A 27,986-nucleotide genomic window follows, 5' to 3' on the forward strand; every position below is an offset into this window, starting at 1 on the left:
CGTGTTTTTTTTTTTTTTTTCATTCACCAGGCTGAGTGCATCGAACTGGTGGCTTTTGCTGCTGAAAACGACGTGTGCAAAAAATAGCTAGCTTTATACCGACGTGTGCGACAATGGCTAATGGTTGCTTGCTTTATATATCAAACCGAGAAAAAGTTACATGATGCAATGCTTCGATTCGACGATGCCACCAACAGCTTGTTGACGCGATTTCGAGGTCTTGGATTTGCTAGCTTGGATTCGTCGCGAGAAAGCCGCGAGCACGGCTTCGGAGGCAGCATCTTGCACCTGCGGAAGACGACAGAGTCGAGTCAGCGAAAAATGATTGCAGCAAAATGAAGAACTGGCCACAAAACGTACCTCAGTGGTTGCGCTCGTAGGAGCATCGGCAGCGACTCGGGGGCGAACCAGATATTCTCGCGTGGATGGTTGGGGCAGGCGTGCGTGTTGGCGGCCAGCCTCAGGACTGCAAAAGCAGCAGCAGGGGACGGTGAGAAAATGCAGGCAGGCAGGCGCTTTCTCAAACGCAAGGGCAGATGACTTACGCTGCTGCGAGTACATTTTCTGCTTGCTCGCGATGACGCCGAGCCAGATCGCTGACGTTTGCGAAAGGGAGGGATGCAAGAATGAGACAAGGAGCGCGAAATTATTCTGTTTCCCCAATCAATCCTGACAATCAAAGCATACCTTTCGGAAAGAACCACAGACTGCTTTTCTTGATCGGCATGAGCGGCTTCCAAGTTGAAGAGAGAACGAGACCATTTGTCTGAAATTGGAAAGGCAAAGCATTGAGCAGTCGACCCAAACGAATGAGATGCTCAGATCCAAAAGGCCAAACACACCACAAGCCCAACATACCGATGAGAGTTTTGGCAATGCGCTTGTTTTGTTGCGTCTCGTCTTTGTGGACTTTCAGAATAAACACAATTTTGCCGAGCTCGCTAGATTGCAAAGCATCTTGAAGATCCTCGTCCATGTCTGCCAGGTTCATCTGGTGAAAGCGATACGAAAAGCAAGGGTGGTGAGCAGCGGCAGAAAATCGCACGAGAACAAAACACAAGTTGCAGCAGCAAAGTACCAGATCCAGCAGAGTGAGCAATTTGGTGCGAATCGATTCTGTCGGTAGCGAGCCGTCGGGCAGCGGGCGAAGCCACTCGGCAATGGCAGCCAAAATGCCGCACTCCATGAACATTTCGTGCAGTTGAACTCTGAACAAGAGAGACAGAGGGAAACACAAAAAAAAAAAAGTGAGCATTCAGGTTACACGTCTCACTGCAATCTCGTTGATCCCCATTTGTTGAAAGCGCGTGTGGCACACGACAATCTCCCACACAATCCAACCCAACCAAAACTCACTTTCGAAGCTCGGAATCCACATCCGCGAGCATCTTGAGCTTGGAGAGGCCAGGCATGCGCTTTTCACGAGCAGCCTTGTCGTCGCGGGCAGCGCGTTGCATCTTGTCGACAAAGGCTCGAACACCTGCTTTGATTTCTTGGAGTCGCTCGTCCGAAAACTTGTCAAACTTTTCGGGCTTGACGCGCTTGGCCTTCATGCGCTCCATAATTTCGTCGAAAGCGCCCCGGGATTTGGGTGCGCTCTCGAAGGACGCCTCGGAGCGCGTCTTGGAGGGCTTGTCTGCACGAGCCTTCTTGCGCGCGCCGTCCTGGCTGCTTTGGTCTGTGACGGCGTCGTCGGGATCGGACTCGTCCTCTGCGTCTTGGCGGGGGACACTGCTCGCCGCAGGACCATCTGAAGCTACAGAGTCTGCAAAGGATCGCTTTTGCTTGTTCCTGCGCGGTCCAAGGTTGTCTGCGTCCTTGCCAGCCTCGCGATGGAGAGCAGCAGCTTCCGCAGCAACTTCATCGTCCTCGTCCCCGCTGACGACCGCCTTGGCAGCCTTTCCGCGCTTCTTCTCCTTGCCAGTGGCCTTGTTGCTCTTGCTCTTGTCCTTCTTGCTGCTCTTGTCCGAGTCCCTGTCCTTCTTCTTGTTGCTCTTCTTTGAGCTGCTGCTGGCTCGTCGATTGTCGCCGTCCTCGTCCTCGTCCTCATCCTCGTCCTGGTCCGGATTGTCCAGCGCAAGTTCAAACCCAGCGAACGACGTCGATGCTGCCTGCTGACGATCGCCCGACGCTGCTCCTCCAGCCGCGCCCGAGAAGCTCGCCAGCGCGTCTGCAGCGTCGTCGTCGCCAAAGATGTCGTCGAGGTTGTCCTCCTCGCCGCCCATCGCCGCGCCAGACTCGGTCGGGTTGAACAAGAAGCCCTGGTGATGCTCGTTTCCAGCGCCAGTCAGAGTGGAGGCGGTCGTCGTCGACATTGGCTGCTGAGCTTGTTGCTCTCGTCCTGCAGTTGCTGCTGCTGCTGCTGCGCCGTTGTGGATGCCGTAGCCGTGAGCACCGCTGCTGTTGTTGTTGTCGTCGTCGTCCTCGTTGTCGACAGTTGGGTCGAGCACAGACACGGACACGCCACTGCCAGCCGCGTGCTGGTGCAGCAGGCCAAAGTCGTCGTCTTCCATCATTGCAACGGAAAAAGCAATGGAAAAAGCAGAGGGAAAAAAAAAAAAAAAAAAAAAAAAAAAAAAAAAAAAAGATTGGAAAAATTCAGTCAATCCAATAACAACAATAAAGACGCTGAGACGCTGAGACGCTGAGAAAAGTCGACGTGGTTGCTGAGCAATTGATGAACCGCGCGCGAAACACAGAGTGTGGAATGGAGAATGCTATCGATTTGCAACAAGGCGCATGCTTGCTGTTCTCAATTCTCAGATCAAATCTGGCTGAGCGTCCGAGTTGTACTTGCACAGATGATCGGATTGTATTTAGAAGCACTGAAATGCTCAAACTCTCTGTTCTCATCACTATCGGTCGAAATCTAATCCTTGTCCGGGCTTTAAAGTGAGCTGCGCCATGGCATTTGACAGGGTCTGCATGCCCTCTACTGCTGGACGGGTGGGTGTCGAAACTGGCGTGCTCAACCTGCAACAAATTCAATCACAGCATCGCAAAACACAACAAGTGAGCTCGACCTGCCACGACATGGCCCGCACCATCAACACTGCGCCATCATACCGAGATCGCTGGTTGGCTCGATTCTGAATTTCTGCCTCTGTTCGATGATACCACTTGGAGACAAGCGGGAATTTGGTCGAGTTCGGGATGTGATCACCCATTGCTTCAAAGAAATCACGATCGTCCTTGCGGAAGGCAGGGCTGACACACCAACACATCCAAAGTCAGTGCACTCCCACTCGAAAACAACACAAACACCCGTCAAACATACCCATTGATGAACAAATGATTCGGACGCTCCGCAAGATACTTTTCAAACAACTCGTGTGCTTCTGGATCTTCGGCATTGCAAGATGTGCGCAGAAAGGCCCAGTGCTCTTGCCACGGCGTGTGAAACTCGGTCGACAGGCGCCGACCAATCACCTCAAACCCCTTTTCGGCGTTTTGCAAGCGCTGTGTGTCTGTTTGGCGCCGTGGATGAGAAGAAAACGGCGATAAACTCGGGGATGTAAACTGGGATGCCGCGAGAGACGCTGACTTGGTTGGCGTGGAAAATGGGGAGGCAATGTGCGACCCAGGCGCGGAAGTTTCGGCTGCTGCTGGACTGCCGAGTCTGCCGCCATTGCCTTGGAGCAACCCGTGGTGTTGACGCAGCATTGGCGTGTGCTGCTTCTTGGGTGACTCAATGTTGCTATGCGTTCGACCTGCAAGCGGACTCCACTTTTCGCGAAACTCTTGGGCTTGCCGCTCTGTCATTGGCCCTGCAGTCGCGCAAAGCTTGTGTGTACCATGGCCAGTTGGTAAGGCAGCGGCATTGGAGCGCGGGGAATGCAAATCTCGATCCATTAACGGTGACCATTCCGGCAGACGACCTTGTGTGGACTCGGTTCTTCGCAATACGCCGGAAGGAGACGAAGCACTCAACCATGCCTCGTGCCCGCCTGCAGATGCCTGAAAAGCCAACGATTTGGTGTGTGCCAGTTCCTCCGGAGGTAGAATACGCTCTAATGAGACTGCAGCTGCATTTCGGGTGTCGGGTCGCACCGGCGAGCTGAACGGCAATCCAACGACCGGCGCAGAAGCATCGTCGGTGCGATACAATGGAATGTAATATTGACCTTAGGAAGCGGGGGGAGGGGAAAGAACGCGAAGATTGGTGAGACAGAATTCAGAAGGGAACTGACCGAGGCCACAGCGCACGTACCAACAAACAAGTCCTTGATGTTCCTCGCTTGAGCAGAATTGTCACGAGTGCAAATAATTTCCTCGGCCGTCTTGCCGTCTTCGTTCCTGCAAACACCACAGAAGCGTTGCGCAGCTGAGTTTTTCCCCCGCAAAACATCCAGCTTTCCTAAACATCCAGTCACCCTTACGCTGCGCTGCGATCTGTCAAATCATCCAGGCTCAGGAGATACGCCACAACACTCTTCGACCCCCACTTGCAGGCACGATGAAGCGGCGTTTCCATCAGTCGATCGCGTGCGTTAACGTGGTCCAGCAAGGCCTCGTGCTTGTCATGGCCGCTGGGGAAGAGAACAGTCCAAAAGTCGTCGCTCTTCAGCCGCCCGACGATAAACTGGCAAATGTCCCGCCGATTATGCTGCGCGGCCACGTGTAGAGCTGTCGAGCGATCCTGCACAGCGAGAAGCATGGGGCGGTTGCTCGAGTCCACCAGAAACTTTGGGTTGTCGTTGATTTGCTTTTGCACAGATTCCAAGTTTCCCTGCTCAATCTCTCGAGCGAATCGGCCAAGTGTGGAAGCTTCAGGTGTGCGGTATTGTGAGACGTTTTCTGCAGCGACTGCCGCGGTCGTTGCAGACAAGGCGGAACCTGTGGGGCGCGCAGTTCCTGTTCCTGCCTGGCCGGCACTCACGATGGCCTCCTGAACATATCTTGCGGCTGCATCGAAATCGCGAAACTTGTCGAATTGCAGACTCTTGAGCAGCTCTTGCGGCATGCCAGGTCCCTTCTTGGGAATCGCCGAGTAGACGCCCGAACGCACGAGGTTGATGACCGGTGGAGCAGACTCGCCTGGCACCGTGTCCCTCACCACGACTGCGTAGTACGTCTGGCAGCCCGGAATGGGTTCGGTAATGCGACCTGGTGCAGCATCCTGGACGCTCGGCTCTTGGACTGGGACTGGGTCGCCTGGGGCTTGTTGGACTTGGACAGGGTTTGCAGTCGGGGAGGAAGAGACGACAATCGCTGCAGCTGAGCCTGAGGTCGCCTGGAGCCGGTCGCGGACCTTGCGTTCGGCAAACATGCGTGTCTGTTTGGTGATTGGGGATGCGGACAGTCCGAGGTCGCTCATGAGCTTGAACAGCTGGCGGTTGTCGAGCGCAGCCAAATCGATGACTGCAGCTGGAGGTGGCCCAGCTGCTGGACTCCCGCTTGTGCTGGTAGCATTGTTGTTTGCTTCATTTGTATCGTCGGGATGACCGGGAGCTGTAGTCGCTGCTGGCGGCGGTGAGCTCGCTTCCATTCCCACTTGCGCTTGGCTCAGGATTCTGAAACGGTTTCAAACTGCGAGCCAAAATCCGAACCGTTGTGAAAAAGACTGACTTTTCTGAGCGTGCTTGGACGTGTGTATTCGACAAAACGAGAATATACTACGAATGCAATGAATAGTCGATGAGTTGACATTCACAAGCTGAAAATCAGCACACGGCAGCGTCTGGATGGCTTGATCAGGCTCATTGTCGGCAAGGCCCTCGACGAGCCCCAATTTAGTGAAATGTACGCCAAGCGCATGCATGCGTCTTCTGATGGGAGTATCAGGAACCCCAAGCAGTGCCGCTGTCTTCGTTCTCTCCAACATCCGCAGCATTGTGGAACAATTGCAATTGCTCATGCGTTCAGGAAAGGCCTCATCGAATTACCGTACATGTGCGATTCGCCCCCTTCAATACAGGCAATGTTGTTCCATTTCATTCCTTTTTGTCTCTGCGTTACTTTCCTTCGTCTCTGTCTTTCATTGTCGAAATGGACCAAAAAATCTCAGACTTCAATCTCAGTCATTTTTTTTTTTCTTTGGTAAATTGACGCTTTTTTTTTTTTCGATTAAAGTCGCTTTTTTTTTTTTTTTTTTTCGTTTTGTTCGCTCTTTTTCTTCCACTCTTTCCCAGCCGCCGCTCACTTCGACACAACCAGCCATTATCACAAAGTCCTTCTCTCCCTCTCTTTCTTTCTCCATCTCTCTTCATTTTCTGTCTCTGTGTCTGACCTTGTCGCTTCCGCTGTTGTTTCCACATTGAGATCGCTCTTTTTTTTTATTTTTTTTTTTTTCATTTTCCCCTTCCCTTCACTCTCTCTCTCTCTCACTCACTCTGCATTTCTTCGTGTTCATTCGTCCTGTCGCTCACTTGTTCACCTTTCTTTGTTGACAACCTTTGTCTTGCAGTCGGCCCAATGCTGTCCTCGTCGTCTCCGCTGCTGCGTCGGCTGGCTCTCAACCAGGTGAGCCTTCCTCTCGCTCTCTCTCTCTCTCTTCCCACTCACTCAACGACTTGTCGCTCACACACTTCCCTCTCTCCCTCTCTCTCTCACTGCTCGAATATGCTGCTCCACCCTTGTGGCAGATCCCGCGCATGATGGCAGTCCGCGCCGCCTCTACCTCGGCTCCAGCCATGGGCGCTGCCGCTGCTGCCGCGCAACCTGCTCAACCTGCCAAGGCACCGCGCTTGAAGACCTTTGCCATCTACCGCTGGGTATGCTTGATTGGTTGATGGATGGACTGTGAATGTTGAATCATGGACACGGGGGTCGGTGTACCGTCGCCCCTTCAACGCTTTCACTTCACACGATTCGCTCATTCGTTGTGCCCCCCTTGCAGGACCCCGAAAACCCCACCGTCAAGCCCCGTCTCCAGAACTACCAGGTCGACCTCAACACATGCGGCCCGATGGTCCTTGATGCGCTGATCAAGATCAAGAACGACATTGACCCCACCCTGACCTTCCGTCGCTCCTGCCGCGAGGGTAGGTTCACTTCGATCGCTGACTTCCCCATTTGCTCCAAATATTCTAACGCCTTGATTTCCTCTCGCACCCTCCTTGCAGGCATCTGCGGCTCGTGCTCCATGAACATTGGCGGCTCCAACACGCTCGCCTGCATCTCGCACATCGACCCCGACCTCTCCAAGCCCGTCAAGATCTACCCACTTCCGCACATGTACGTCGTCAAGGACCTTGTTCCCGACATGAGCAACTTTTACCAGCAATACCGCCGCATCGAGCCCTACCTCCAGCGCAAGACTCCCGCCCCCGACGCTGCCAAGGAGAACCTGCAGTCCCGCGCCGACCGCAAGAAGCTCGACGGCCTGTACGAGTGCATTCTCTGCGCATGCTGCTCGACGTCGTGCCCCAGCTACTGGTGGAACAGCGACCAGTACCTCGGCCCTGCCGTCTTGATGCAAGCCTACCGATGGATTATTGACAGCCGTGTAAGTCGAATCGACCGTTATTTGTTGTATTTTTGGGGAGGGGGTTTCGGGGAACCTTTTGCTTTTTGGTTGCTCAATCTCAGTTGTTTTTTTTTTTTTTTTTTTTTTTTTTTTTTTTGAAATGTCATTTCTTGCGTTTTTGTTGCAGGACGAGTTCAAGGCTGAGCGTCTTGCCAAGTTGCAAGATCCCTTCTCGCTTTACCGATGCCACACCATCATGAACTGCACCAAGACCTGCCCAAAGGTGCGTGCGTCATCGGTTGTACTGTGCTGTCGCATTCGTGTTGACTCATCCATGTTTTCCCATTCCTTTTGAAACAGGGTCTCAACCCCGCCCGCGCGATCGCCATGATCAAGAAGGAGCTTGCCAATGCTTGAACACCCCTATTACTCGTCAATACACTACATTTTTGTTGTTTTACCGATGCAATGCACAGGTTTACGAGTTTACCTTCTCCGAAAATAGGGAACATTGTATTAAGCACGTTGGAAACATCATGAAAAAACGGCATAACTTAGCCCAGCGGTGATGATGATATCAATGATTTGGGTGATAATGTAGAGACCAAAGAGCTTGATGATGAGCTGCAAGCCTCGACTGAGCTCGAGGATGCGCATGCCCAGCCCGATGGAAATGAACGAGCAGGTCGAAAACCACTCGGCCACCACAAAGCAAAATTCCCGAGTCTCGGTGCGCATGTCCGATGGAACGGCCAGGTTGAAGATGATGGTGATGAGCACGAATCCAAGGACAAACTTGGGCAATCGTTTCCAAAGCAGCTTGCCCCATTGGTGGTTTACGGGTGCTGCTGCTGCTGCTGCTGCTGCTGCTGGTGCTGCTGCTGGTGAGGCAACTGCTGCTGCTGCTTCAGCTGGCTGGGGCGGCACTGCTGTGCCAGTACCGGCAGCAGCCGCCTCGACATCGCCGTTGCTGACTGGCTTGATCGGTTGCATGGGAATCTCCGTCGCAGACTCGGTCGGTGCAGCGTGCAGCACACTCCGCTGTTCAGCAATGCGCTCGATCTGTGCGCCATACTTGAGCCAAAAGACGGCAACCAACACACTGAGCGGAGCAATCAGCACGTTCTGAATCATCTTGACCACAGCGCTGGCGTTGACTGCGTCCGTGCCGTAAATGGTCGCGGTCGCAATCACTGCGCCTGTGCTGTCCACGCATCCGCCAAACCAAGCGCCAGAAGCGTCAGCAGAGAGGCCAAGGGCGTTGGCCAGGAACGGTAGACCAATGATGCTGGGCACTGTCAGCAACGAGCTAATGGCAATTGGAATGTCTGCGACCGATTTCCGGACATTCAGCGCAACCGTCAGAGCAATGGCAGCCGAGCTGCCGCAGATCAAGGCCGTGCCTGCCATGATGATGGCCGAGTGGATGTTGATGCCGAGCACGTAAAAGCCAAAGAAGGACATCAGGATGAAGAAAATGGGCGTGTCAATCCAGGCGACAACGATCGCGCGCGGAGCCAGCGGACCCAGCACGCTGAAATCAATGCATAGCAACACGAGCGATGTGGCAATGTACAGCTCGGTTTGCATGGAGATGGCGACCCATTTTGGCGTTTTGGCCTTCTCGCGCCAGACGAAATTGGAAAAGAACATGCCCAGGAAAATCGCCCAGATCGAGTCGCCGAGACTGGCCGACTTGATGTCGCGCTGCTTGGCAATCATCTTGGCCAGTAGCGACAGGAGCCAGACCATGCCAAAGCCGAACGGAAAGTATTCCCAGCCCTTTGCGTTCTGGCACGCGAGCGCAATCCACAAAAGCACGAGCATAAACCCAAACAGCACCGGCAGGCCCTCCATGGTCGAGCTCTGGATGGAGTAGAACAAGTCCGTGTCGTATGCTTGAAACGCTGGCACGGGATAGTCGCCGCTGACAAACGCGGTGCAGATGGCAAACCCGACAAATCCGACCCAGCACGGCCAAAAGTCATCCGCGTTCCACCATGCGACATCGCGCTCGAGCACCTGGGGCCTCTTGAACAGGGTGAAGCATCGCATCCACGCGCGATCGCACGCATCTTGAGCACGGGCCACACTCGCTGCAAACCGCTCGAATGCCGATTTCTGGGCGTACTGGTGATGGACGGTCCCGTCGTCGTTGGCGGTCGTGGCGGTCGTGGCGGTCGTGGCGGTTGGCGCGGGGAGCTTGTCCTCCTGCTCCTGACTCTGACTCTGCTTGTCGGATGTCGATGGCAGCCCTGTCGCTTGTCGATCGTCGTGATTCACATTGTCGTGGTGATTGTCGTGATTGTCGTCATTGTGATTGTGGCTGCCGCGATTCGGCACCCGCGACATGTCCACAACACGACTGTCCCGGTCCAGCACCCCGTCTCGCGGAGGTGGGTCAGAGTGCCTGTGTCCGTTCGCTGTGCTTGTCTGCGCAATCGCAGCGTGTGGGTGCGCCGAGTTGGCCGCCGAGTCCGGGCCGATGCTTGACATTGCTTCGGTGTATGACGCTCGGCTCGACCCAGCCTTTGCCTCTTCATCTTCCTCTTCCTCGTCCTCTGCGTCTGCCTCAGCTGTGACAACGCTATGGTGCTGCTTCGAATCTGGAGAGTGATTCGCATCGGTGGTGGTGGTGGTGGTGGTCGGGTTGGCGAGCAGTGGGACGGTGCTCGCTGGGATGCTTAATGCTGTCACGCTCGACGCCTCGCCTGGCAGGACATGTGTCATCTCGCTGCCGCCGCTCGGCGCGAGAAGAAGATCGCCTTGCATTGAGATGGAAATAGAATGATAAATGATGAATGAAATGGAGTGAAAACAAAAAAAGCAAACAAGAATGGAGGGATTGTTTGTTCAAATGGAAAATAAAAGAGTTCTTATTGGGAAAACCCGTTAACAAAGTGGGTACTTTGAACACGGCAATCGCATGGTGGACAGCAGCTGAAACCCTCGAGCTTGATCACAATAGGTACAAAATATTGTGGGTTGAGTTTTAAAACCTGCTGGATCGAGGGTTGGTGGGGAGATGCGGGTTTGCGAGGTGTTTGAGCAATGATGCGGCAAACCGGTGAGTATGTGCCGTCATCGCGTGCTTTGGTCGCTGTATTGCACATTATCTCATAAAGTAGGATATTGCGAGTATTGTAGTAGTGTCCAATTGTCGTGGATTTGAGTTTTTGTGATTTGTGTTAAATCCGCGAGCAAAACGCGGTTTTTTGGTTGCTGGTTTTTAATTTTGTCGTTAGGGCTCTTTTTTGACGCGCGATTGCTAAGAACGCTCGCCCAGGCGCATTAGATGATACAAACATTAAAAACAAACACTTACATGTCAGGACCCGCAGGCCTAACAAGGTCTTACATTACAGGACCTCAGACAACAAAAAATCTCCTTGGACTCGGTCTGCTCAGGGGCAACAGGCGCGATGGCAAGCTCCAGCAACTCGACTGAGCCAGTAGACGTCGTTTGAGGCGTTTGAGGGGTCATTTTCCATGTTAGTTCGGTCTCTATCTGTCATTTTCAGACCATGATTGACTTCAGACAAGGGATGGGTGGGGGCAAAACCATCTCTAGTCCGCAGAGTTGCTCAGAACTGCATGAAACCAATCTTCGTTCAAACAAGCCTCTCTCGTTCCACCTTTACCCATTACATTTACTTGTGAGTCCTAGCTTTATTGCTCATTCCAACTTTTTTTTTTTTGTTCCCGATCCTTTTCGGTCTGACGCGACGAGACGATCGCAAGGCAGAGCGCCAAAATGGCAGGACGGTCGCCGCTGCTGGTCGCAACCCATGTCGCTGATCCTGACGACGACGACGACGACGACGACCCGCTGGTTGGATTCAGCAGCGATGAAGAGCCAGAGCCAGTCCCACCGCCGCCGCTGCCGATGCCGAATACACCACTGCAGCCAACGGTGAAAGCAGAGGCGGTCAATGCAGACCAACCGGGCGTCGAGCCAGTCCCGTCCTCTGCAGCCTCTGCATCTGCATCGACGTCAACGCCATCATCGGCAGCTGCTGCGCCCATGCCCGATTCGGCGGCGACGACGACGACGGGCGAATGGGAGAACATGATTGGCGGGGTCTCAGTCCGATTCCCATTCCCGCCATATCCGACGCAACTGACCATGATGCAAAAGGTACCCACAAACAACAAAAACAAACAAAACTCAAGCAAAGACACGACCGATCGAATGGTCATCCTACAATGAATCACCTCCAAAATAAAAAAGGAGAGCTGATCGGTAACGTCGTCGCTGACATGTTTCGCATTGTGCTTGGTTGGTTTGCGCAGGTCATACAGGCGCTTGAATCAAAACAGAACGCTCTGCTCGAATCGCCAACTGGAACTGGCAAGGTTGGTCTTGCGTTATTACGGCGATGCCTTTGACAATCGTGTTTCAGGTGTTTTGACTCATCATTTTGTGTTCTTGTGTGCAGTCACTTACATTGCTATGCTCAGCCCTGGCATGGCGCCGGTCGTACTTGAACAAGGTCAATATGCAACACAGTGAAGAGCTGCGAGTACTTGCCGAGGCGGAACTGGCGGCACAGCAACAGGCCGAGCAGTTGCTTGCAGCTGCTCAAGCTGCCTCAACCGATCATTTCCCTTCGACAACAACCACCGATGCGACATCCTCTCACCCCGAACCGTCTTTGCATGTCGAAACCAACAACACCATTGACGCGGTCGAACCGATGGACGTGTCTGAATCGACGAGCGACTCTCAAGCCACCCTCGTCCAAGAAGACCTGAGCACGGAGCTCTCGCCCGCACACACACCAGACCCACCAGAGCTATTCAGCACGCCACGAAGCGACCAATCCAACCTACTCTCCACGCCCGCCATGAGTGTGGATGTCACCTCCCAATCCCAAGAACAGGACTACTATGCCCTGTACTCTAGTCCTGCAGTCACAACTTCTTCGATGGATGGCTACAGTGGCCGACTGGGATACACTCCTCAATGCTTTACCCCTCAGAAGCGTCGCCAAGTGTCCAACCCCGAATCCCCGGAACCATCACAACCATCTGAACTCGCCAGTTTCGTGCTCGTGCCTCCACCAAAGCGCGCGCGCATCGACGACGACGACGACGATGACCAGTCCGACAACAGTTCGCCTCGCCTATCAAGTGAAGCCCAAGCAAGCAACGCTCCCACCATAGCTCCTGCAGACCCTTCTTTCAGCATCCCGCTGAAAACGGAGGCAGACAGGAAGCCAAACCCAGATTTACCTAGACGAACGGCGCCAGATGACCTTCCTATTATTTACTTTACGACCCGAACGCACAAACAAATCGCCCAGATTGTGCGCGAGCTGCGCCGGATTTCCTACTTGACAGACTCTGACTCGCCAGACTTGATGACCATATTGGCGAGTCGCAGCAAAACTTGTGTCCACCCTCTTGTGAATTCGGGCAAACCAGACGAGATTCGAGATCGCTGGTACGCAGTGCTGGGGTTTTTACGATGCCAGGAGTGTCGTCATGAGGCATTGGAGTCGCTTTAAAACGACGACACACACACACACACACACACACACAACAAGGGGGAGGAGGAATGGTGACTAACTTTTCCATTCCGCGTTTGTTGTTTTCTGTTTCGTCGTTTCAACTAAACTCAGCAACGAGGCCGTTCAGGCAAGGCGGTGCTCGCATCGAGAGAAGACCACCACCATGGTTGACTCGTTCAGACGAAAATCCGAGTATATCGTGTGGGAGATAGAAGATCTGATATCCTTTTCCGATGTAAAGTATCCTTTGCTTTGTTTTTTGCGAGATGGCTTCTGCAACAGCCAGACGAATATCTTCGGTGCACTGGCTCACATTTGTTATGTTCATCTTGTTGATCTGTCCACAGAAAAGCGGTGGTTGTCCATATTTCGCGACGCGCGAGATGGCTGGGTTTGCGAATATCGTGCTCTGTCCGTACAATTACGTGCTCGACCCAGGCAAGTAAAATCATTCCAAAGACTCAAAACACAGACATTGCCAACCCAAATGCCCTGACCTTGCTGACTGCAACCTTGTCCGATCACAGTAATCCGCAAAAACATGGAGATTGATCTGAGCAACAACATTGTGATTGTGGACGAGGCACACAATATCGAAGACGTGTGCCGTGACTCGCTGAGCATGTGCGTGAGCAAGAGCCGTCTCGATTACCTCGTCAGCTCCATGGTAGTGCGTTCCGTCGAAGTGGCCGACAACATGTGGCGAGTCTCGCAAAGCCAGTCCCCCGAGCCACACGCACCGATGGCCGTACCGCTTCTACAACAACGGCGAGCCCAGTTTCGAAACGAGGCGCAGCGGATTGCAACGTCTATTGCAGCCCTACAGCTGAATTTCCTGCCGCCGCGACTGGCATTGGAGAGTGCCCAGCAAGGTCTCTTGACAAACCTCGCAGCAGTCTGTGGTCTGATGATGATCATGTGCAGGCACTTGCGACGGGTTGAGCAGGAGGGTGCTGCCAGCTATGGCCAGAGACAAACCAGGTTTATCGGGAGCCAAATTCCAGCAGGATTGACTGAAGTTGGATTTCTTCCGTTCACGCTTGCTCTGTTTGAGGTACACTACAAGGCAATACTCGAGGAAGAGAAGCACCGTCGCTTTGAGGCCGAAAAGCGGAAAAAACATGCTTCCAGGGATGAGACTGCTGCTGCTCGTCCTCCTGAAGAGACCCTAATGACAAGTCTCATACCCGCCGTTGTGAGCACCTTCTTGGAGCGCTTCTTTGTGATTGTCCCCTACCTGGTCCAGCCAAACACGTGGGGCGACTTTGCACTGTTTGCTTCCAGGTCGGATGCACAGGACCGCTCGAGTCAACGCGGGACGATCGCTTATGAAGAAGAAGATGCTCCCATCACCACTGCGCTGGAAATATGGTGTCTCAATTCCGCGCTGTGCTTTTCCGATTTTCGAGAGGGTGTCAGAAGCGTCATCCTGACATCCGGCACCCTTTCCCCCATGAACTCGTTTGCCTCGGAGCTTGGCACTGCTTTTCCTGTGGTGCTTGAAGGAGCTCACGTCATTCCGCCAGACCACACGTTTGTGCGATGTCTTTCGCGCGGCCCTTCAACAAATGCGTTGCGGGCCACCTACAGCGTGCTGTCCGACTACACGTCGTCAACCATTTTTTTTGATGATGTCGGCTCCATCATTTCTCAAGTGGCGCACACTGTGCCCAGAGGTACCGGAACTCTTGTCTTTTTTGCATCGTACAGCATGATGGACAAGGCGGCAACGAGGTGGAGCCAGTCTGGATTTTTGAACGAGCTCCGATTGACGCACCAAGTTGTCTTTGAGCCACGCGAAGCCAAAATGCTCGAGGAGACGATGCGAATGTTCAATCTCGGGATTTACACATCGCCCCCACCCGCCCACCCCCAGCTTCCTCGAGGCTCGGTCATGTTTGCCGTGTGCCGAGGCAAGGTCTCTGAGGGCATCGATTTTGCCGACAACCAGGCGCGCGCTGTGCTTGCCGTCGGGATTCCCTTCCCCAACCTCGGGACCGACCAGATTGTGATTAAGCGGTCGTACAATGACCTTCATGCGAGTGAACGCGACCTCCTGACCGGATCTCAATGGTACGACATCCAGGCCTACCGAGCACTCAACCAGGCGCTCGGACGATGCATTCGACACCGAAATGACTGGGGTGCCATTCTGTTGCTCGATGAGCGTTTCAGGCATGCCAATGCGATCAACAGCCTATCCCGCTGGGTCCGCCAACGATTGCAGCACAACACAGAGCTGCCCGAGCTGCTGACGCATCTGCGAAGCTTTGTTGCGACTCGCGTGGCCATGTGTCAAGTCGCGTTGCTGCAGAAGCGAAAGACGGAAGCAGCGTCCTCGTCCTCTGCAGCGTCCTCGTCCTCTGCAGCTTCCTCATCCTCGGCATTTTGGTCTTCCTCCTCTGCGCCGCCTCCGCCAGTGAGTGTGGTGACCCAGACTTCGTCGGTGTCAAACCAGGACGCCGGGCACGCGACGAATGTAGTCCCGAAGAGCGAACCGCTGTCTCAAGCCGATGCCGGCCCGCCGTCGCCCGTCGAGGCGATTGTGCTCGTCCCAGACTCTCCCGACAACGAGGGCTCGGGTGTTGTGCTCGACGTTTTATCGTCCCCTCCATCCGCCGGTGAAGGCAACGCGGACCACGACGACATGGCGGTGGACGATTCGGATTGCGTGCTGCTCGCGGCATCCGCAGCGGCGCCTGCTGCCGGTGTAGTGCTCGAGGATGACGCGTTCGACGTTTCCCCAGGGGTGACAGAGCTGCTATCCCCATCGTCGATCGTTCTCGACAGTGACTCTTTCGAAGACGACGTTTCAATTTCTCGCGACAATATTTCCGTTGTCGAGTGAGACAAACGTTTCACCTTTTCTTTTTTTTTTTTTTTTGCCTTTTTGCTTTCTCGATTTCGTTCATAACGATCACAACCATCTTAGTAATAATACATTAGCCAATACATGTCATTCACGCTCAGACTCGAAATACGAAAAACAAGAAGCCGGATTCAGTCGACCATCGGTCCTCTCATCGTCGTCGGCGTTGTGCATCAGCCTCCTTTTGGCGGTTGTACTCTTCTTCAAAGTCGCGCTGGAACTGGGTGACGGACGACCGTACCCGCGTGGAGACATTGTCGAGTCCGCTGCCCAGCCGTTCGCCGGATTTCTTGAGGTCGTCCACGAGACTTGCGCCTGCAGTCCGACACCGGTCCAGCGACGTTCCATGCGAAGCCAAAAAATGAGTAAGAGTGCGAGTGCAAGTAAGATCAGCAGCCAAGCAGCAGCATCATGGGCAGAGTCAAAGTGATGACTGCCTTGGTTTGGCCAGCAACGTTACCGACCTCGCGATTGCAGAAGCTCGTCTGCTTTGTCGTGGGTTGCTTGCACGAATCGATGGAATGTCGGCGAGTTCTTGAGCTGTGTGTGTGTGGGGGGCAATTTGAAGTTGGTGAGTGAGTGAGTGAGTGAGTGACAGTGTAGAATTGCATTGGGACGATGCTTACATTCTCAGTAATGTGGCGTTGCGCCAACCGCTCGACGAATGCGAGGAAGGCCTGTTGGAACATTGTACAAGCGAACGAATGGAAAACACAAAGGAAAGGAAGACTGAGCAACTCAGGAAAGAAAGAAAGATCAGGAGAAAAAAAAGACTGAGAACTGAGAACTGAGAACTGAGAGCTGGTCTGAAAATGGAACCTCAGACGAACTTGAACAATGCTAAAACTCAGAGTCAAACTCAAACTCACAGCAAGCAGCAAGTTGCTCACTGCGTTGACGGATCAGAGTGACTTGAAGAATGCTGGCTCAAAGCGAATCCCTTTGGGATTTGAGGTGGAACTTTTGGTTTGTCAATCTTGCACTCGATATGAGAATTAAATCATCTTCTTTTCTAAGACAAGGCTCACTCACTCTTCCCAATGCAACGATGCCGCGCATTGTTCATGTTGGCGAGCAGGAGAAGCCGATGAGCCAGCCGCGCTCGCTCTTTGACGACGACGACGACGACCAGGACGACCAGGACGACAATCATAGCAATACTAACACCATGCATCATGACGATGATGATCGTAACACCAGTGGCACCAGTGGCAATGCGCCAGTCCGATCGAGCACAGACTTGCACGCATCCAAGCTCAGCGCCGCCCAGCACCATAGAGACGACGTGACGCGCCCGCCATCCGTCGGACCAACATCATCACAAAACGCACGAGGTCTGCATCCCAGTGACGACGAAGCGACAGCCAAGGAAGCCACGGACAAGGACGCTGCGATGGCTGATGACCGCGGCGAGCCAATACTCGTGGACGACGACGACGACGACGACGCCCAGCCGCCGTCGGCCAGATCGCAGGCACCCTTCAGAACAAGCTCAGCGGACATGCACTACAACGCGGAATCCAAGTCCGAAGCCAAGAGATCCCATGGCTTGCTCGAGTACGAGCGCGAAGCCTACGCCCAACTGCTCGCCGAGGACGGACTGTGCATCATGGCGCGCGGCTTGGGGATCGACCGCCTGCTGCAGGCATTCATCCAACAGTACTGCGATCCTCAGGTGCTGGTGCTGGTGCTGGGGTGCACGCCCGACGAGGAGCAGGCCATGATTGCCGAGCTCCGCGAGATTGCCCGACTCGACGGCGTTCCGGAAGACGCCGCGTTCTTGCCAAGGGTGCTGGACAACACTGTCAGCTCGGCGGCACGGTGCGACCTGTACATGCAAGGCGGCATTTTTTTCATCACCCCGCGAATCCTGATTGTCGACATGCTCAAAAAGCGCATTCCCATCCATCACATCACCGGCCTGCTCGTGCACCGGGCTCACAAGGTCGTGGACACGAGCACAGAGGCATTCATCATTCGCCTGTTCCGCCACAGCAACCGCGAGGGCTTCATCAAGGCCTTCTCCAGTGCGCCGGAGGCCTTTCTGCCCGGCTTTATGCGCATCGAAAAGGTCATGAAGGCCCTGTACATCCGCCGGCTGTACCTGTGGCCGCGGTTTCAGCAGCTCGTCATTGACACGCTCGAGTCGCACCACATTGAGCCCGTTGAGATTTATCCCGAAATGACAGACTCGATGACCGTCATACAGCGCGCCATTGTCGAAATCATGGATGCCTGCATTCGCGAAGTGAAGACAGACAACCCGACCATCGAAGTGGACAACCTGACGGTCGAGAATGGGCTTTTCGCCTCGTTCGACCACTTGATTCGGCAGCAGCTCGATCCCATTTGGCATCGCGTGAGCCCGAAAACCAGGCAGCTCGTCACAGACCTGTCGACCCTGCGCAAGCTGCTCTCCTACCTGTACGAGTACGACTGCGTCACCTTTTACGTGTTTCTGGAGGCCTTGCGGACGAGCTACAGGGCGTTTGGAGAGTACTCGCTTTGGGTGTTTATGGACGCGGCCAATCGCTTGTTTGAGGAGTCTCGCAAGCGCGTGTACTTGCACCGCGCTTCATCACTGGCTTCCAGTAGTACAGCCAGCGTTGCGGGAGGGGTGAAGCGCGCGCGCCTGGACACTCCGCAGAGCCACGCACTACCACCGCCGGTCGTTGGTGCTCGATCGGCATTTGCCTTGGCGTCTGTGGCGGCCCCGCTCGCTGCAGACGAACAACGCGAGCGTGCGCGTGCCCAGAGCGAGAGTCTTGATCGTGCTGTCGTGCAAAACCCCGACCAAGTGCCCATCGATCTTGTTCTGGAGGAAAATCCCAAGTGGCGCGAGCTGCTCCTGGTTCTCAAGGAAATTGACGATACCAACAACGTTACCAGCAAGGGGCGAGCCATTTCTTCTGGCTTCCTATCTCAAGATGACATTGAGTCGTCCCAAGGCAAGCGAGGCGGCTCCGTCACCGTGACACGTCCCGAAGAAACCGACTCCATTCCAATTCCAATTCCGATGGACGCAGACTCGGCTCGTCCCGATAACACTGTACTAGTCCTCGTTGCCGACGAACGGACTGCCTTGCAGCTCCAAGAGTACATTGCAGTTGGCGGACCTACCATGCTCGAGCGCATCTTTCAGCGTCAAATGTTGTGGAAGCGCGATTTGCTCAAGATGACGGGCCGAGGTGGCTTTTCCGCTCCAGGTGTCCAGAGCACCACCACGACGCCCGTGTTTGCGGCCAAGCGCTCGACCGCCAACACTGCCACGTCGAATGCCTTTATGCCGTCTCGCGCATCTATGGGTGCCGCAGGTGCCGTCGGCAGTGGCAACAATGCAGCTTCCCGGCGGCGCGCCAAGCTCTCGGAGCGCGTGGCTGCCAAGCGGGCCGCCGCATCCAGATCTACCGATGACAATCCAGCTGTTGATGATCCGTCGGAAGAGGACGCCGTTGAAGGACATCCGAGCGACGCACCCAGCCAATCTCGCAAACGCACCTACCCGAGCGATGCCTTCCAGAGTAACATTACCATTGACAGCATGATTCATGCGATTGACACGCACGCCAGCCAGAATGAAGCTTCTGCCAGCAAGGCGGACGCGCCTCCAAGCGAGCCATTCTTTGCGCCCGCCACTCCGTTTGTCATCCATGCCATCCGCGGCCTCGAGGGCAAGCGCAGTCTGTTCCAGGTCCTCAAAGCTGTCGACCCCATCTTTGTCGTGCTGTTCGACCCCGAGCCGTGGGTGGTTCGGCAGCTGGAGGTCTTCAAGTGCACCCGACCTGCGATTCCGCTGCGCATCTACATGCTCGTGTACAAAACGTCCGTCGAAGAGCAACGCTATCTCACCTCCATCCGCAAAGAAAAGGACGCATTCCTGGCACTCATTTACGAGAAGTCCATGATGGCCGTGCCTGTCGACCAAGACGGGCGTCGCGACTTTTCAGAGCAAACATCTGCCATGGATGCCGATCTGCAACAAGCCAACTTTGGTCGATCGCAGGGGCAGGCTTCGTCCACCCACCTCATGTTTCCCAGCAACCCGTCGCTTTCCATGGCTGCTGCCAATGCCAGTAGCGCCGCGAGCAGCAGGCGTCGGCTTGTGATTGTCGACATGCGCGAGTTTCGTTCGACGTTGCCTTCGATGCTTCACGCCCGAGGTTTCGACGTCGAGCCCGTCACGCTCGACATTGGCGACTATGTCATCAGTCAAACAATGTGTGTCGAGCGCAAGAGCATACCGGATTTGATTGGCTCCTTTCAGTCTGGTCGTCTGTGAGTGATCTTGGATTTGTTTTCGTGTTTGGTGAATTGCGGAGGCTTGTTGTGAAAGTCGGCCTTTGTTGCATCGCTGATTGTTTTTTTTTGTTCCGGCTTGACTTTCAGTTATGCGCAGGTGGAAAACATGACAAAGTACTACGAGCAACCAATCCTTCTCATCGAGTTTGATGAAAATAAGGCGTTTCAGCTGCAGGCCCGTGGCGACTTGACTGCCGAGGTTTCTCTCAAGAACATTTCATCGAAACTCGTGCTTTTGACGCTGCACTTTCCTGGTCTGCGCATCCTGTGGTCTCAGTCTCCCCACGCGACAGCTGAAATGTTTGATTCGCTCACGGAGGGCGTCGAGCGACCCGCCATTGAAGATGCTGTCGGCAAGGGTAGCGACGACCCTTCTGTGACGGATACCGATAGTCACGGCAGCAGCGTGGCGCAGGTACAGCCGTTATTTTCCTTTTGCCAGATGCGTTTTTTTTTTTTTTGGTGGTGACTGACTGGCATTTTCATTTCTCGTCTCGTTCGTGCAGGATTTGCTTCGGAAACTGGCTGGCGTCAACGCATCCAACGCACGTCCTTTGATGAGCGCATTCACCAATTTGGCCGACCTTTTGAACGCATCAACCGAAGAGTTGCAGAGCGCGGCTGGACCTGACTGTGGTCGGCAATTATTCGAGTTTGGAGGCAAAAACACAAAGACAGATTAGAGCGAGTGCGATTGTTGAGTCATATTCAACTTTGACATTCAGAATGCGAGATCGACTCAAGTTTGTTGTATTGCTTTTGTTGTTCAATGCACAAATACCCCCTTTCCACCCCATCCGCTGCTAAAATTACAATTCTACATGATCGCCATTGAACCTGTACAACATTTTTTTTTTGGGAACAAGCGGAAGCAAAAAACAGCACTTTACAACAACACAGTGGAATACCAGATTCACACACGGCCACAACAACAACAAGCAGATATCGCAACAAGAATTCATTGACAACTTCAATCTTCTTGTGGTGGGATTTCCGGTGCTGATGCGGTGCCCAACTCAACTGTGGTATCTGATGGTTCCGGTGTTGACGCGGTGGTTCCCATCTCCACGGTGGTTTCGGATGCAGGACGTGCTGGCGAAGGGCTATCATCCCCGAGGGTGGATGAACCCTTCCAAGGACTCATCATACCGACATAGGACATGGAGAGCGTGCCCCCTGACGCGTGCCGCGATGACACACGCGGCGGTCCAATCTCGACAGTTGCTTCTACGTCGGCAGCGTCGTCTTGATCCGCAGCAGCGCGGCTGTTTGAGGCTTTCGTCTCGCGGGTGGGTCGGAAGAACCAAAACACCGCCACGCAAACAATGACAAACATAATGTCAAAGATAAACTCAAAGACAATGTCGGACCCTTGGGGTAACGGGATGACGTTGGGTGGGGTGAGAGAATACTTGTTTTGGACCCAGGAAACCAGCGAATAGGCAACGGCAAATGTGCCGAGGCATTCCAGGAGGATGAGAAGCAGGTTCATGCGCTGGATTCGCTTCACAGCCAATCGTCGGCGCCGACTTGCCACGCCTTCCACGCGCCGCCCTTTGCCCTTGCTGCTGGTGTTGTCGCCAGATTTGTGGGCGGTGCTGGAGCTCTCGTGCTCTTTTGAGTGCGAGTCGGATTTGTGCTGGTGGTTTGAGCTGCTCGAGTTCTGAACATCGCCGTAGCGCTTTTGCGCCTCGACCAGAACGCGGTGGATGATGAATGCAAAGTAACTCGACAGGAGAATCCAAATCGCAATGATCAAGGTGCTGAACGCGTATCGCAGGCACTTGCCGACGTAGAATTCGATCGTGTAGGTGATGAGAGTCGAGAGCGGCTGCGTAATCCAAGAGTAGACGAGGGACGCGCGGAAGGTGATTTTCGCAATCCGACCAAAGTTGTGCGTGCGGGACAGCACCGCCTTGCAGACGAATGTTGCCCAAGAGTTGACCAGCGTCAGCCACATGGTGATGAGAAGGCACGTGGTAACGTCGTACAGGAGACTGGCAAACCACATTGGATACATGTCAGACCAGGCGTTGCCGTCGACGCATCGGATGATGCCGAGCAAGGCCATGACGGTGGCCATGTAGACGAGCGCATTGTCCACGCTCCAAGTGAACCCGCCGCTCTTGCGTGTAATGTAATACGAGCACACACATCCTATTATTACGAGCAGGCTGTTTGCCGAGAGAAATATCGCCTGGGCGGCAATGTACGACCCGCCCAGCTCGTCGGCAAACGTCTTGTCGCAGTGCTCTCCCGAGAACGGGAAGGAGCAGTTTTCGTTGGGTGCTGGATCTGCCCCCATCTTTGATCTTGCTGTTTTGACTTTTGTAGCGTAGTGTGGTAGTAGTAGATCTGTTCCGCAGTCGTCGTAGTTTTTTTTGCTGTTACCCTGTTTTTCCAGAGCACAAACAAAACTCAGATTGGTGAGTAATCTCTCATTTTTGTAAAGTCTTTTGTATTGCGATTCCAAGCTCTCCGCTCCGTGTGTCTTTCTCTCTTTTCACTGTTGCATCTCTCCATCTCAGATCTCAGATCTTTGACCAATGGATCTACACTGCAAGTCAAGCTGACCACACAAAAACAAAACAAAACAAAAAAAAAAAATTCAAAAAAAAAAAAACCGCAACCCACAAATCACGAACAAGAAGGGAAAAAAAGAGAATGAATGGAAAGACGAAGAAGGTGATGGCAAAGTTAAGGATGACGCTGATGATGATGATGATGATGATGAGAGAGAGAGAGAGAGAGAGAGAGAGAGAGAGAGAGAGAGCGCAGAGAGCAGAGTGAAGGTTGGACTGAGTGAGAGAGGAAGAGAGTCCAATGGACGAACTGCTGTGCCACAACAACAAAACGGGAATGAGACCACTTTTGCGTAGTCACGAACAAAGGGTGGACATCACCCACAGCGGACAGCGCAGCACGATGAGAGTGAGAAGAGAAGAGCAAGCGCGCGTGTGTGTGTGTTACAAGAGTGAGAGCGGATTGGGAATCGAAGGGAAAAGAGGAGGAGCGAGAGTTTGATGGGAAACGACGAATAGATTTGAAAAAAAAAAAAAATTTGGAGGAGGCAAACAATACAAAAAAGACCCGCTCTCAACAGCGACTCGACTCGACTCGACTGCGGGACTTGACAACCAAGCGCAACACAGCACAGCAAAACACTCAAAAGACCCGACTGCTGATCACGACCAGCGAGCGTTCGTGCGTTTTCCCCATTGACTCTGATGACCAACCAATAAAACAGAACCGAGCAATTTGCAGTGATGCATTCGTTTTTCCCCCTTCTTCTCGTTGGTCGTCGTCGTCGAGGTGACGAATGCCAGGAATCCAAAAACCGACCATGTGTGTGTGTGTTTGAGTCGTTGCTGTATTGTGATTGAGTCGTTGCTGTATTGTGATTGAGGAGAGTGGAAGGGGGAGAGAGAGAAAGAGTAGGGATGGAGATGGGTGGCATTTGTCATGGTTTACTACTGACACGTGCGGCAACCAACCAAGACGGAAAAAAGAAAAAAAAAAAAGATGAGAGAAGAATAAGAAAACGACTGACATCAAAATAAAAACAAAATAAAAATCAAGCATCATCGCCGGAGCACGAAAAATGGAAAGAAGTGAAATTAGAGACAACGAGAGAGAGAGAGAGAGAGAGAGAGAGAGAGAGAGAGAGAGAGAGAGAGAGAGATTGAGAGAGAGAGAGTTCATCTCAAAGAGCGAGAAGCAGAGCAAGCCGAACAGGAAGCTAAGGTCCAGGGTTGTGTACGAACAAAGTGGAACAGCGAATTGCACAGTGGAATGCAGGGATTGCATCAAAATAGCAGAAACACACAAAACAAAACAGAATCGAGCGAAAAAGAGATCGCGTGATACCAGTTCCGATAGTGGAGAACACACTGCATCGGCCGATTCAATGTTTACATCAACACGTTGCCTTGATAGCATTCCGCTGAACAGGTTGAATGGCGTGCATATTAAAAAAACAAACAATAACACATAGAAAAATAATCAAGCAACAACAAGTTTCCCCTTCCCCTCTTTCTACTCGAGCCCTGAAACACTAAAGTAAAAGTTAACGAGCTTCATAATCACTGGCTGCCAGACGAGCAGGTAGCGGAAGACGTCCAAAAAGTTGCCGTACAGCAAGTCTTGCTTCTCCCAAGGGTTGCGGAACATTTGCTTGAGATCGACCTTCTCCTTGCAGTAAGGGCATGTCTGCTTCTTGCCAACAATGCACCAGCCCCGAATACAGAACTCGTGGAAACTGGGTCATGGGCAGCCGACGGTGAGAGCAACGAACAACAACATTGCAACGCTGTTTCGCAAAATTCCCTCACCCTCTCCCTCAACCTCTCCCTCCCCCTTGCACAAGTTCGAAAAGAATAACCCCCGAGAACATACTGATGTTGGCACTCGAGCTTGACAACGCGGGTTTCGTCCGGCGATCCAACAGGAGGCAGACTTTCTGTGCAAATGCCGCACATGTTCGGGTCCAGCTTCTTTTTCGGCAAGCCGTCAATCTGAGTGAACTGTTGTTGCAAAGTTTGATGATTGCAGAAGAAGCAGAAGGTTGTTGAGTGAAAAGCAGAAAAACAACAAACAAACACATTTCTTCCCCTCTCCTTCCCCCCACAACATGCATCTCAAACCAAAACGCAGAACAAAGCGTACCCCAATTGTCGATGCCATGCGATCGGTGCACATTTCGGCAATGTCTCGCCCAAGAACGCCATAGTAAAGGGCATAGAACAAGATGAGCAGGCCAGTTTGGGCCACGGGGGCGCCAAACATCACCATTCGACCGCCAGAGGCGAAGTCCAGAAACAGGGTAATGTACCCAAAGGTGCCCACAAAGTAGGTGGTCTTGTAGAGCAGCACAAAGACTGCGTAGACCAGCCTTTCAGTTGCGACGTCATGGATTGGTGAGATTGAAGGCACGGTTCGATCGTCAGCCAACTGTAGCACGCAAACTTCTTTATGATCACATACCGAGGTGTTCGGCGATCCAGAGGATTGCGTGTTGCGAGGAAACCGACATAGCCCGTGAGCATGACAAAGGCAGACCAGGATACGAGGAATCGCCAAAACCCAGCGTGTGCAGCGATGAGCGGTGGCACGAGCAGCATGCCTAGCAAGGTCAGCCGTTGAAACGCGCGAGGCCGCCATCGCTTCCACATGAAGAGCAACACTTGGCCGCCGACCATCGAAATCAACAGAATCAGCGCCATTTGCGCGTGCATCGAGTCGTGCCCCATGTGTTTCTCCATAAATTCAGCGCGGTTTTTTCTGTCGAGATCAAACAAGCGCAACGTGAGAATTCACCATGAGCGCCAAAGACAAAGGTAGTTGAGCGGATCGAGTACACGAGCGATTGAATCGAATTTCAACCAAACAGTTCCCCCCCGACCATCGACTGCTCGTCCTTGACCAGTGGTCATTCCAGACACGCTCCACACCCCCCCCCAAGGCCATTTTTCCCCAGCTGCGAGACATGAGGCGGAAGAAGGGACGCGCTCAAAGCGAACACGAACGCCTTCGTTCACGACTGAGCCTCAGACCGATCGCCAGTCGTCCCAGCCAACTGCAGCCCGTGCTTCAACAGCATCCCGCACTGCACAATCTCAACGCTGCTCGTTGGGCGTGTGTGAGTGTGTGCTCGGATGACGCGCCGACACGTCGCAAAGCGAGGGATCTCGGCCTTTTCCACCCGCTCTCTTGCCGTTCACCCCAGTCCCCGTTCGCTTTGATGGCAGCCAGTCAGGTGCCCACATTCAATAATCCCCTGCACGAAAAACTCGCTGGGGGGGGGCAAATGGCAGAACTCGGAACGCTCGATCGGAGCCTAGGAGGGGGCTTACACGTCTGCGCGCTGCTCCTCAGTGAGCATGGACAAGTCCATGGTACCAACGGCCTATATGGATATATGGAGGGAGGAGGACGGTTTCAAGCAGTCAGCAAACGTAAACGAATGGTGAAACAACGGATCAGATTGAGCGGTTTACATGAGGATCTTTAATGTGGACGTGTCGTCCGTGGACTTCCATTCACGATTTGTTGCAAGTGAGAGAGAATGAAGAGTGGGTATGAACGGAAACAAAAAAAAAAGTCAATGATTGACGAGTAGAAGGCATGGCTCTCATTCTCACAGGGGAGAGACGTCCAGAAGCAAGACGAGTCACGGCCGGAATTCCGAGTTCAGATCCGAAACCCGGACTCGGAGCGCTGAAAAGCACCAAATCCAGGAACGTGACGACGGAAGTCATCGTGAGCAGCGTCAATGCCAGCTTGATCGTGCTCCGAGGGATTGGTTGGGGCTTTGAGGCACAGCACGCTGAACACAAGTTGCAAGGCAGAAATTTGGCCAACCAGCAAACGACTCGGCCATTGAAGACCCGCGCGAAGGCAGGCGGCCAGCGCAATCAAGCGAGCGGATTGGCCGAACAAGCCACGGATGGCCCAGATGAGGCTGCGAGTCGGTGGAGCCACAAGCACCGCACTAATCTTTACGGCAAGACTTGAGGCGTCCAAAGTCAAGGTGATGCCAAGTGAGGCGTGCACACAGTCATACTCCACAGAATACAACTGAGAGATAAGGCGAGTGATGATGAGAGCACAGAGTGAACCAAGGCGGGCAGTCTGCTTTCAAAACCATAAACACAAGTGAATGACGAGTCAAAGAAGCTTTGCGGCAAAGCCCACACCAAGATTATTACCTCTGTTGAAGCTTCCGATGGCAGCGAGGAAATGGTTGTCGTGAGATGACCAAGCAGGCGAGCGATTGAGGCCAGAATGACTGAATGAAACCTTAAAAACATTGACCAGCATCAAACGTGGTTGGGATTGCATCAGACACTCTCACGAACCAACGCACTGGCGCACTTTTCAACACTCCTTTCAATTCAAACCAACCGGCAACACGCTACTCACTTGGAAGGTACATCGTCGAGCAAATCGACCAGTTCACGACCCATCCCCTCCAAATCTTTCGTTGAAAGGTTTGCGAACGACGAGTCTTCTAAAGCTAAAGACTGGTTCCACATGATGTCGGTGCAATCCGTGACCGATTCGACAGGGTGACCTGGAGTCCATGCACCGAGAATTGCCGCAATTCGATCAACGTCACGCGCGCCGGCGGACGACTGTGACGAGCACAGGAGCCGCCTGAGGCTTGGCGAAATAACCCTGCCTGCTTCCACAGCCTGCATCAGACTCGTGTAGCGGACAAAGAGGCTGGAATCGAGGTCGCTCACAGCCAGCAGCAAGCGAGTTGTCTGGATGGGGTGAAAAGTCAGCCACAGCGCCAGCCACTGGCGTTCACGCTGGTCACTCCGAGCTTGCAGCCCAAACTTGACATACTGCGCAGCTGTACTGGCGTCCCATGCGGCGGCAGAGGCAAGGTGCTCGTCCATCCAACGCTCGCTGTTCAGCCAAACTTGCTCCGAGCGAGCGATCGAGTTGACCAGATCCAGCTTGTACACTGCGTTCACATCCATCCCAGCAATCCATTCTGGCAGGAGGAGTCGCTGGACGAGCAGCGTCAACGGCAGATACGACAGCACCATTGGCGCAGTGGATGCATTCAGAGCGCCTGAAGGCACCGCGCTATGGAGCTGCGCTTCTTGCAGATGGTATGGCACATAGTCCTGGTGACTGGCGAGGAAGCAGCGGGCGTCGTGGGTTGCGGCCGAAGCCAGCGCGAGCCGAGCTCGATTGGCTGGATCGACTTGGACGAAGTGGATTAGCGCGTTCCGAGCAGACGCGAGCACCGAGCAGGTATCATCTGCATTCGTCAAAGCGATTGGGGCATTCGGCAGTAAAGTAGCAGCAGCAGCGAAATCGCGAGTGAGTTCGTCAATGCGGCGTTGAACGAGTTGGTGATCGTCGGCCATTCAGCAACCAGCAA

At 53.6% G+C, this 27,986-nt stretch overlaps 10 protein-coding genes across 10 annotated transcripts; 3 read left to right on the forward strand and 7 right to left on the reverse strand.

Moving 5' to 3' along the window:
- Window positions 1-98: 98 nt before the first annotated feature.
- CAOG_07558 (hypothetical protein) lies at window positions 99-2,552 on the reverse strand. Its single transcript, XM_004343382.2, has 7 exons — window positions 1,357-2,552; window positions 1,079-1,208; window positions 859-991; window positions 688-766; window positions 546-596; window positions 361-466; window positions 99-288 (listed from the first exon to the last, which is right to left on the reverse strand). Exons 1-7 carry the CDS (start codon window positions 2,514-2,516, stop codon window positions 157-159), a joined length of 1,791 nt encoding a protein of 596 aa, XP_004343432.2. The 5' UTR covers window positions 2,517-2,552; the 3' UTR covers window positions 99-156.
- Window positions 2,553-2,748: 196 nt separating this feature from the next.
- Window positions 2,749-5,554, reverse strand: CAOG_07559 (hypothetical protein). The gene is made up of 5 exons (XM_004343383.2): window positions 4,380-5,554; window positions 4,211-4,296; window positions 3,278-4,124; window positions 3,067-3,207; window positions 2,749-2,973 (listed from the first exon to the last, which is right to left on the reverse strand). Exons 1-5 carry the CDS (start codon window positions 5,486-5,488, stop codon window positions 2,856-2,858), a joined length of 2,301 nt encoding a protein of 766 aa, XP_004343433.1. The 5' UTR covers window positions 5,489-5,554; the 3' UTR covers window positions 2,749-2,855.
- An 851-nt stretch (window positions 5,555-6,405) lies between these two features.
- On the forward strand, window positions 6,406-7,851 carry CAOG_07560 (succinate dehydrogenase iron-sulfur subunit). The gene is made up of 6 exons (XM_004343384.2): window positions 6,406-6,462; window positions 6,585-6,713; window positions 6,839-6,983; window positions 7,065-7,447; window positions 7,596-7,691; window positions 7,769-7,851. Exons 1-6 carry the CDS (start codon window positions 6,415-6,417, stop codon window positions 7,823-7,825), a joined length of 858 nt encoding a protein of 285 aa, XP_004343434.1. The 5' UTR covers window positions 6,406-6,414; the 3' UTR covers window positions 7,826-7,851.
- A 38-nt stretch (window positions 7,852-7,889) lies between these two features.
- CAOG_07561 (hypothetical protein) lies at window positions 7,890-10,197 on the reverse strand. Its single transcript, XM_004343385.2, has one exon. The coding sequence runs from the start codon at window positions 10,178-10,180 to the stop codon at window positions 7,943-7,945; it is 2,238 nt and encodes a 745-aa protein (XP_004343435.2). The 5' UTR covers window positions 10,181-10,197; the 3' UTR covers window positions 7,890-7,942.
- Window positions 10,198-11,113: 916 nt separating this feature from the next.
- On the forward strand, window positions 11,114-15,780 carry CAOG_07562 (DNA repair helicase). The gene is made up of 6 exons (XM_004343386.2): window positions 11,114-11,546; window positions 11,702-11,764; window positions 11,848-12,854; window positions 13,033-13,156; window positions 13,269-13,359; window positions 13,449-15,780. Exons 1-6 carry the CDS (start codon window positions 11,163-11,165, stop codon window positions 15,767-15,769), a joined length of 3,990 nt encoding a protein of 1,329 aa, XP_004343436.1. The 5' UTR covers window positions 11,114-11,162; the 3' UTR covers window positions 15,770-15,780.
- Window positions 15,781-15,836: 56 nt separating this feature from the next.
- Window positions 15,837-16,569, reverse strand: CAOG_07563 (hypothetical protein). The gene is made up of 3 exons (XM_004343387.2): window positions 16,417-16,569; window positions 16,255-16,330; window positions 15,837-16,105 (listed from the first exon to the last, which is right to left on the reverse strand). The coding sequence occupies exons 1-3, from the start codon at window positions 16,477-16,479 to the stop codon at window positions 15,942-15,944; spliced, it is 303 nt and encodes a 100-aa protein (XP_004343437.1). The 5' UTR covers window positions 16,480-16,569; the 3' UTR covers window positions 15,837-15,941.
- Window positions 16,570-16,829: 260 nt separating this feature from the next.
- Window positions 16,830-20,920, forward strand: CAOG_07564 (DNA repair helicase RAD25). The gene is made up of 3 exons (XM_004343388.2): window positions 16,830-20,065; window positions 20,177-20,504; window positions 20,596-20,920. The coding sequence occupies exons 1-3, from the start codon at window positions 16,839-16,841 to the stop codon at window positions 20,770-20,772; spliced, it is 3,732 nt and encodes a 1,243-aa protein (XP_004343438.1). The 5' UTR covers window positions 16,830-16,838; the 3' UTR covers window positions 20,773-20,920.
- Window positions 20,921-23,624, reverse strand: CAOG_07565 (hypothetical protein). Its single transcript, XM_004343389.2, has 2 exons — window positions 23,568-23,624; window positions 20,921-22,481 (listed from the first exon to the last, which is right to left on the reverse strand). Exon 2 carries the CDS (start codon window positions 22,392-22,394, stop codon window positions 21,060-21,062), a length of 1,335 nt encoding a protein of 444 aa, XP_004343439.1. The 5' UTR covers window positions 22,395-22,481; window positions 23,568-23,624; the 3' UTR covers window positions 20,921-21,059.
- A 413-nt stretch (window positions 23,625-24,037) lies between these two features.
- On the reverse strand, window positions 24,038-26,193 carry CAOG_07566 (ring finger protein). Its single transcript, XM_004343390.2, has 6 exons — window positions 26,086-26,193; window positions 25,942-25,994; window positions 25,073-25,369; window positions 24,755-24,980; window positions 24,485-24,612; window positions 24,038-24,347 (listed from the first exon to the last, which is right to left on the reverse strand). Exons 1-6 carry the CDS (start codon window positions 26,125-26,127, stop codon window positions 24,125-24,127), a joined length of 969 nt encoding a protein of 322 aa, XP_004343440.1. The 5' UTR covers window positions 26,128-26,193; the 3' UTR covers window positions 24,038-24,124.
- Window positions 26,194-26,278: 85 nt separating this feature from the next.
- CAOG_07567 (hypothetical protein) lies at window positions 26,279-27,972 on the reverse strand (the record flags this gene model as incomplete). Its single annotated transcript, XM_004343391.1, has 3 exons — window positions 26,279-26,665; window positions 26,797-26,887; window positions 27,011-27,972. The coding sequence occupies 3 exons, from the start codon at window positions 27,970-27,972 to the stop codon at window positions 26,279-26,281; spliced, it is 1,440 nt and encodes a 479-aa protein (XP_004343441.1).
- Window positions 27,973-27,986: the final 14 nt, after the last annotated feature.

The sequence above is a fragment of the Capsaspora owczarzaki genome (assembly GCF_000151315.2).
Source record: "Capsaspora owczarzaki ATCC 30864 unplaced genomic scaffold supercont2.14, whole genome shotgun sequence".
NCBI classification, from domain to species: Eukaryota; class Filasterea; order Ministeriida; family Capsasporidae; genus Capsaspora; species Capsaspora owczarzaki.

What these genes read in the sequence shown, in the direction of transcription:
- CAOG_07559 (XM_004343383.2), bottom strand. Translation starts at nt 5,488, where the DNA reads ATGGAAGCGAGCTCACCGCCGCCAGCAGCGACTACAGCTCCCGGTCAT. An exon ending in TTGACAGATCGCAGCGCAGC is followed by an intron (nt 4,297 to 4,379) that starts GTAAGGGTGACT and finishes TGGTGTTTGCAG; the next exon opens with GAACGAAGACGGCAAGACGG. An exon ending in AATCATTTGTTCATCAATGG is followed by an intron (nt 3,208 to 3,277) that starts GTATGTTTGACG and finishes TTGGTGTGTCAG; the next exon opens with CCCTGCCTTCCGCAAGGACG.
- CAOG_07564 (XM_004343388.2), top strand. Translation starts at nt 16,839, where the DNA reads ATGCCGCGCATTGTTCATGTTGGCGAGCAGGAGAAGCCGATGAGCCAG. An exon ending in TCCTTTCAGTCTGGTCGTCT is followed by an intron (nt 20,066 to 20,176) that starts GTGAGTGATCTT and finishes CTTGACTTTCAG; the next exon opens with TTATGCGCAGGTGGAAAACA. An exon ending in ACGGCAGCAGCGTGGCGCAG is followed by an intron (nt 20,505 to 20,595) that starts GTACAGCCGTTA and finishes TCGTTCGTGCAG; the next exon opens with GATTTGCTTCGGAAACTGGC.
- CAOG_07563 (XM_004343387.2), bottom strand. Translation starts at nt 16,479, where the DNA reads ATGTTCCAACAGGCCTTCCTCGCATTCGTCGAGCGGTTGGCGCAACGC. An exon ending in AACGCCACATTACTGAGAAT is followed by an intron (nt 16,331 to 16,416) that starts GTAAGCATCGTC and finishes ACACACACACAG; the next exon opens with CTCAAGAACTCGCCGACATT. An exon ending in CGAGCTTCTGCAATCGCGAG is followed by an intron (nt 16,106 to 16,254) that starts GTCGGTAACGTT and finishes GTCGGACTGCAG; the next exon opens with GCGCAAGTCTCGTGGACGAC.
- CAOG_07562 (XM_004343386.2), top strand. Translation starts at nt 11,163, where the DNA reads ATGGCAGGACGGTCGCCGCTGCTGGTCGCAACCCATGTCGCTGATCCT. An exon ending in AACTGACCATGATGCAAAAG is followed by an intron (nt 11,547 to 11,701) that starts GTACCCACAAAC and finishes TGGTTTGCGCAG; the next exon opens with GTCATACAGGCGCTTGAATC. An exon ending in CAATTACGTGCTCGACCCAG is followed by an intron (nt 13,360 to 13,448) that starts GCAAGTAAAATC and finishes GTCCGATCACAG; the next exon opens with TAATCCGCAAAAACATGGAG.
- CAOG_07565 (XM_004343389.2), bottom strand. Translation starts at nt 22,394, where the DNA reads ATGGGGGCAGATCCAGCACCCAACGAAAACTGCTCCTTCCCGTTCTCG.
- CAOG_07566 (XM_004343390.2), bottom strand. Translation starts at nt 26,127, where the DNA reads ATGGAAGTCCACGGACGACACGTCCACATTAAAGATCCTCAT. An exon ending in GAGGAGCAGCGCGCAGACGT is followed by an intron (nt 25,370 to 25,941) that starts GTAAGCCCCCTC and finishes TGATCTCGACAG; the next exon opens with AAAAAACCGCGCTGAATTTA. An exon ending in CTGGATCGCCGAACACCTCG is followed by an intron (nt 24,981 to 25,072) that starts GTATGTGATCAT and finishes CGCAACTGAAAG; the next exon opens with GCTGGTCTACGCAGTCTTTG.
- CAOG_07560 (XM_004343384.2), top strand. Translation starts at nt 6,415, where the DNA reads ATGCTGTCCTCGTCGTCTCCGCTGCTGCGTCGGCTGGCTCTCAACCAG. An exon ending in GTCGGCTGGCTCTCAACCAG is followed by an intron (nt 6,463 to 6,584) that starts GTGAGCCTTCCT and finishes CCCTTGTGGCAG; the next exon opens with ATCCCGCGCATGATGGCAGT. An exon ending in CCTTTGCCATCTACCGCTGG is followed by an intron (nt 6,714 to 6,838) that starts GTATGCTTGATT and finishes CCCCCCTTGCAG; the next exon opens with GACCCCGAAAACCCCACCGT.
- CAOG_07561 (XM_004343385.2), bottom strand. Translation starts at nt 10,180, where the DNA reads ATGCAAGGCGATCTTCTTCTCGCGCCGAGCGGCGGCAGCGAGATGACA.
- CAOG_07558 (XM_004343382.2), bottom strand. Translation starts at nt 2,516, where the DNA reads ATGATGGAAGACGACGACTTTGGCCTGCTGCACCAGCACGCGGCTGGC. An exon ending in TGCTCACTCTGCTGGATCTG is followed by an intron (nt 992 to 1,078) that starts GTACTTTGCTGC and finishes CGCTTTCACCAG; the next exon opens with ATGAACCTGGCAGACATGGA. An exon ending in CTACGAGCGCAACCACTGAG is followed by an intron (nt 289 to 360) that starts GTACGTTTTGTG and finishes CGTCTTCCGCAG; the next exon opens with GTGCAAGATGCTGCCTCCGA.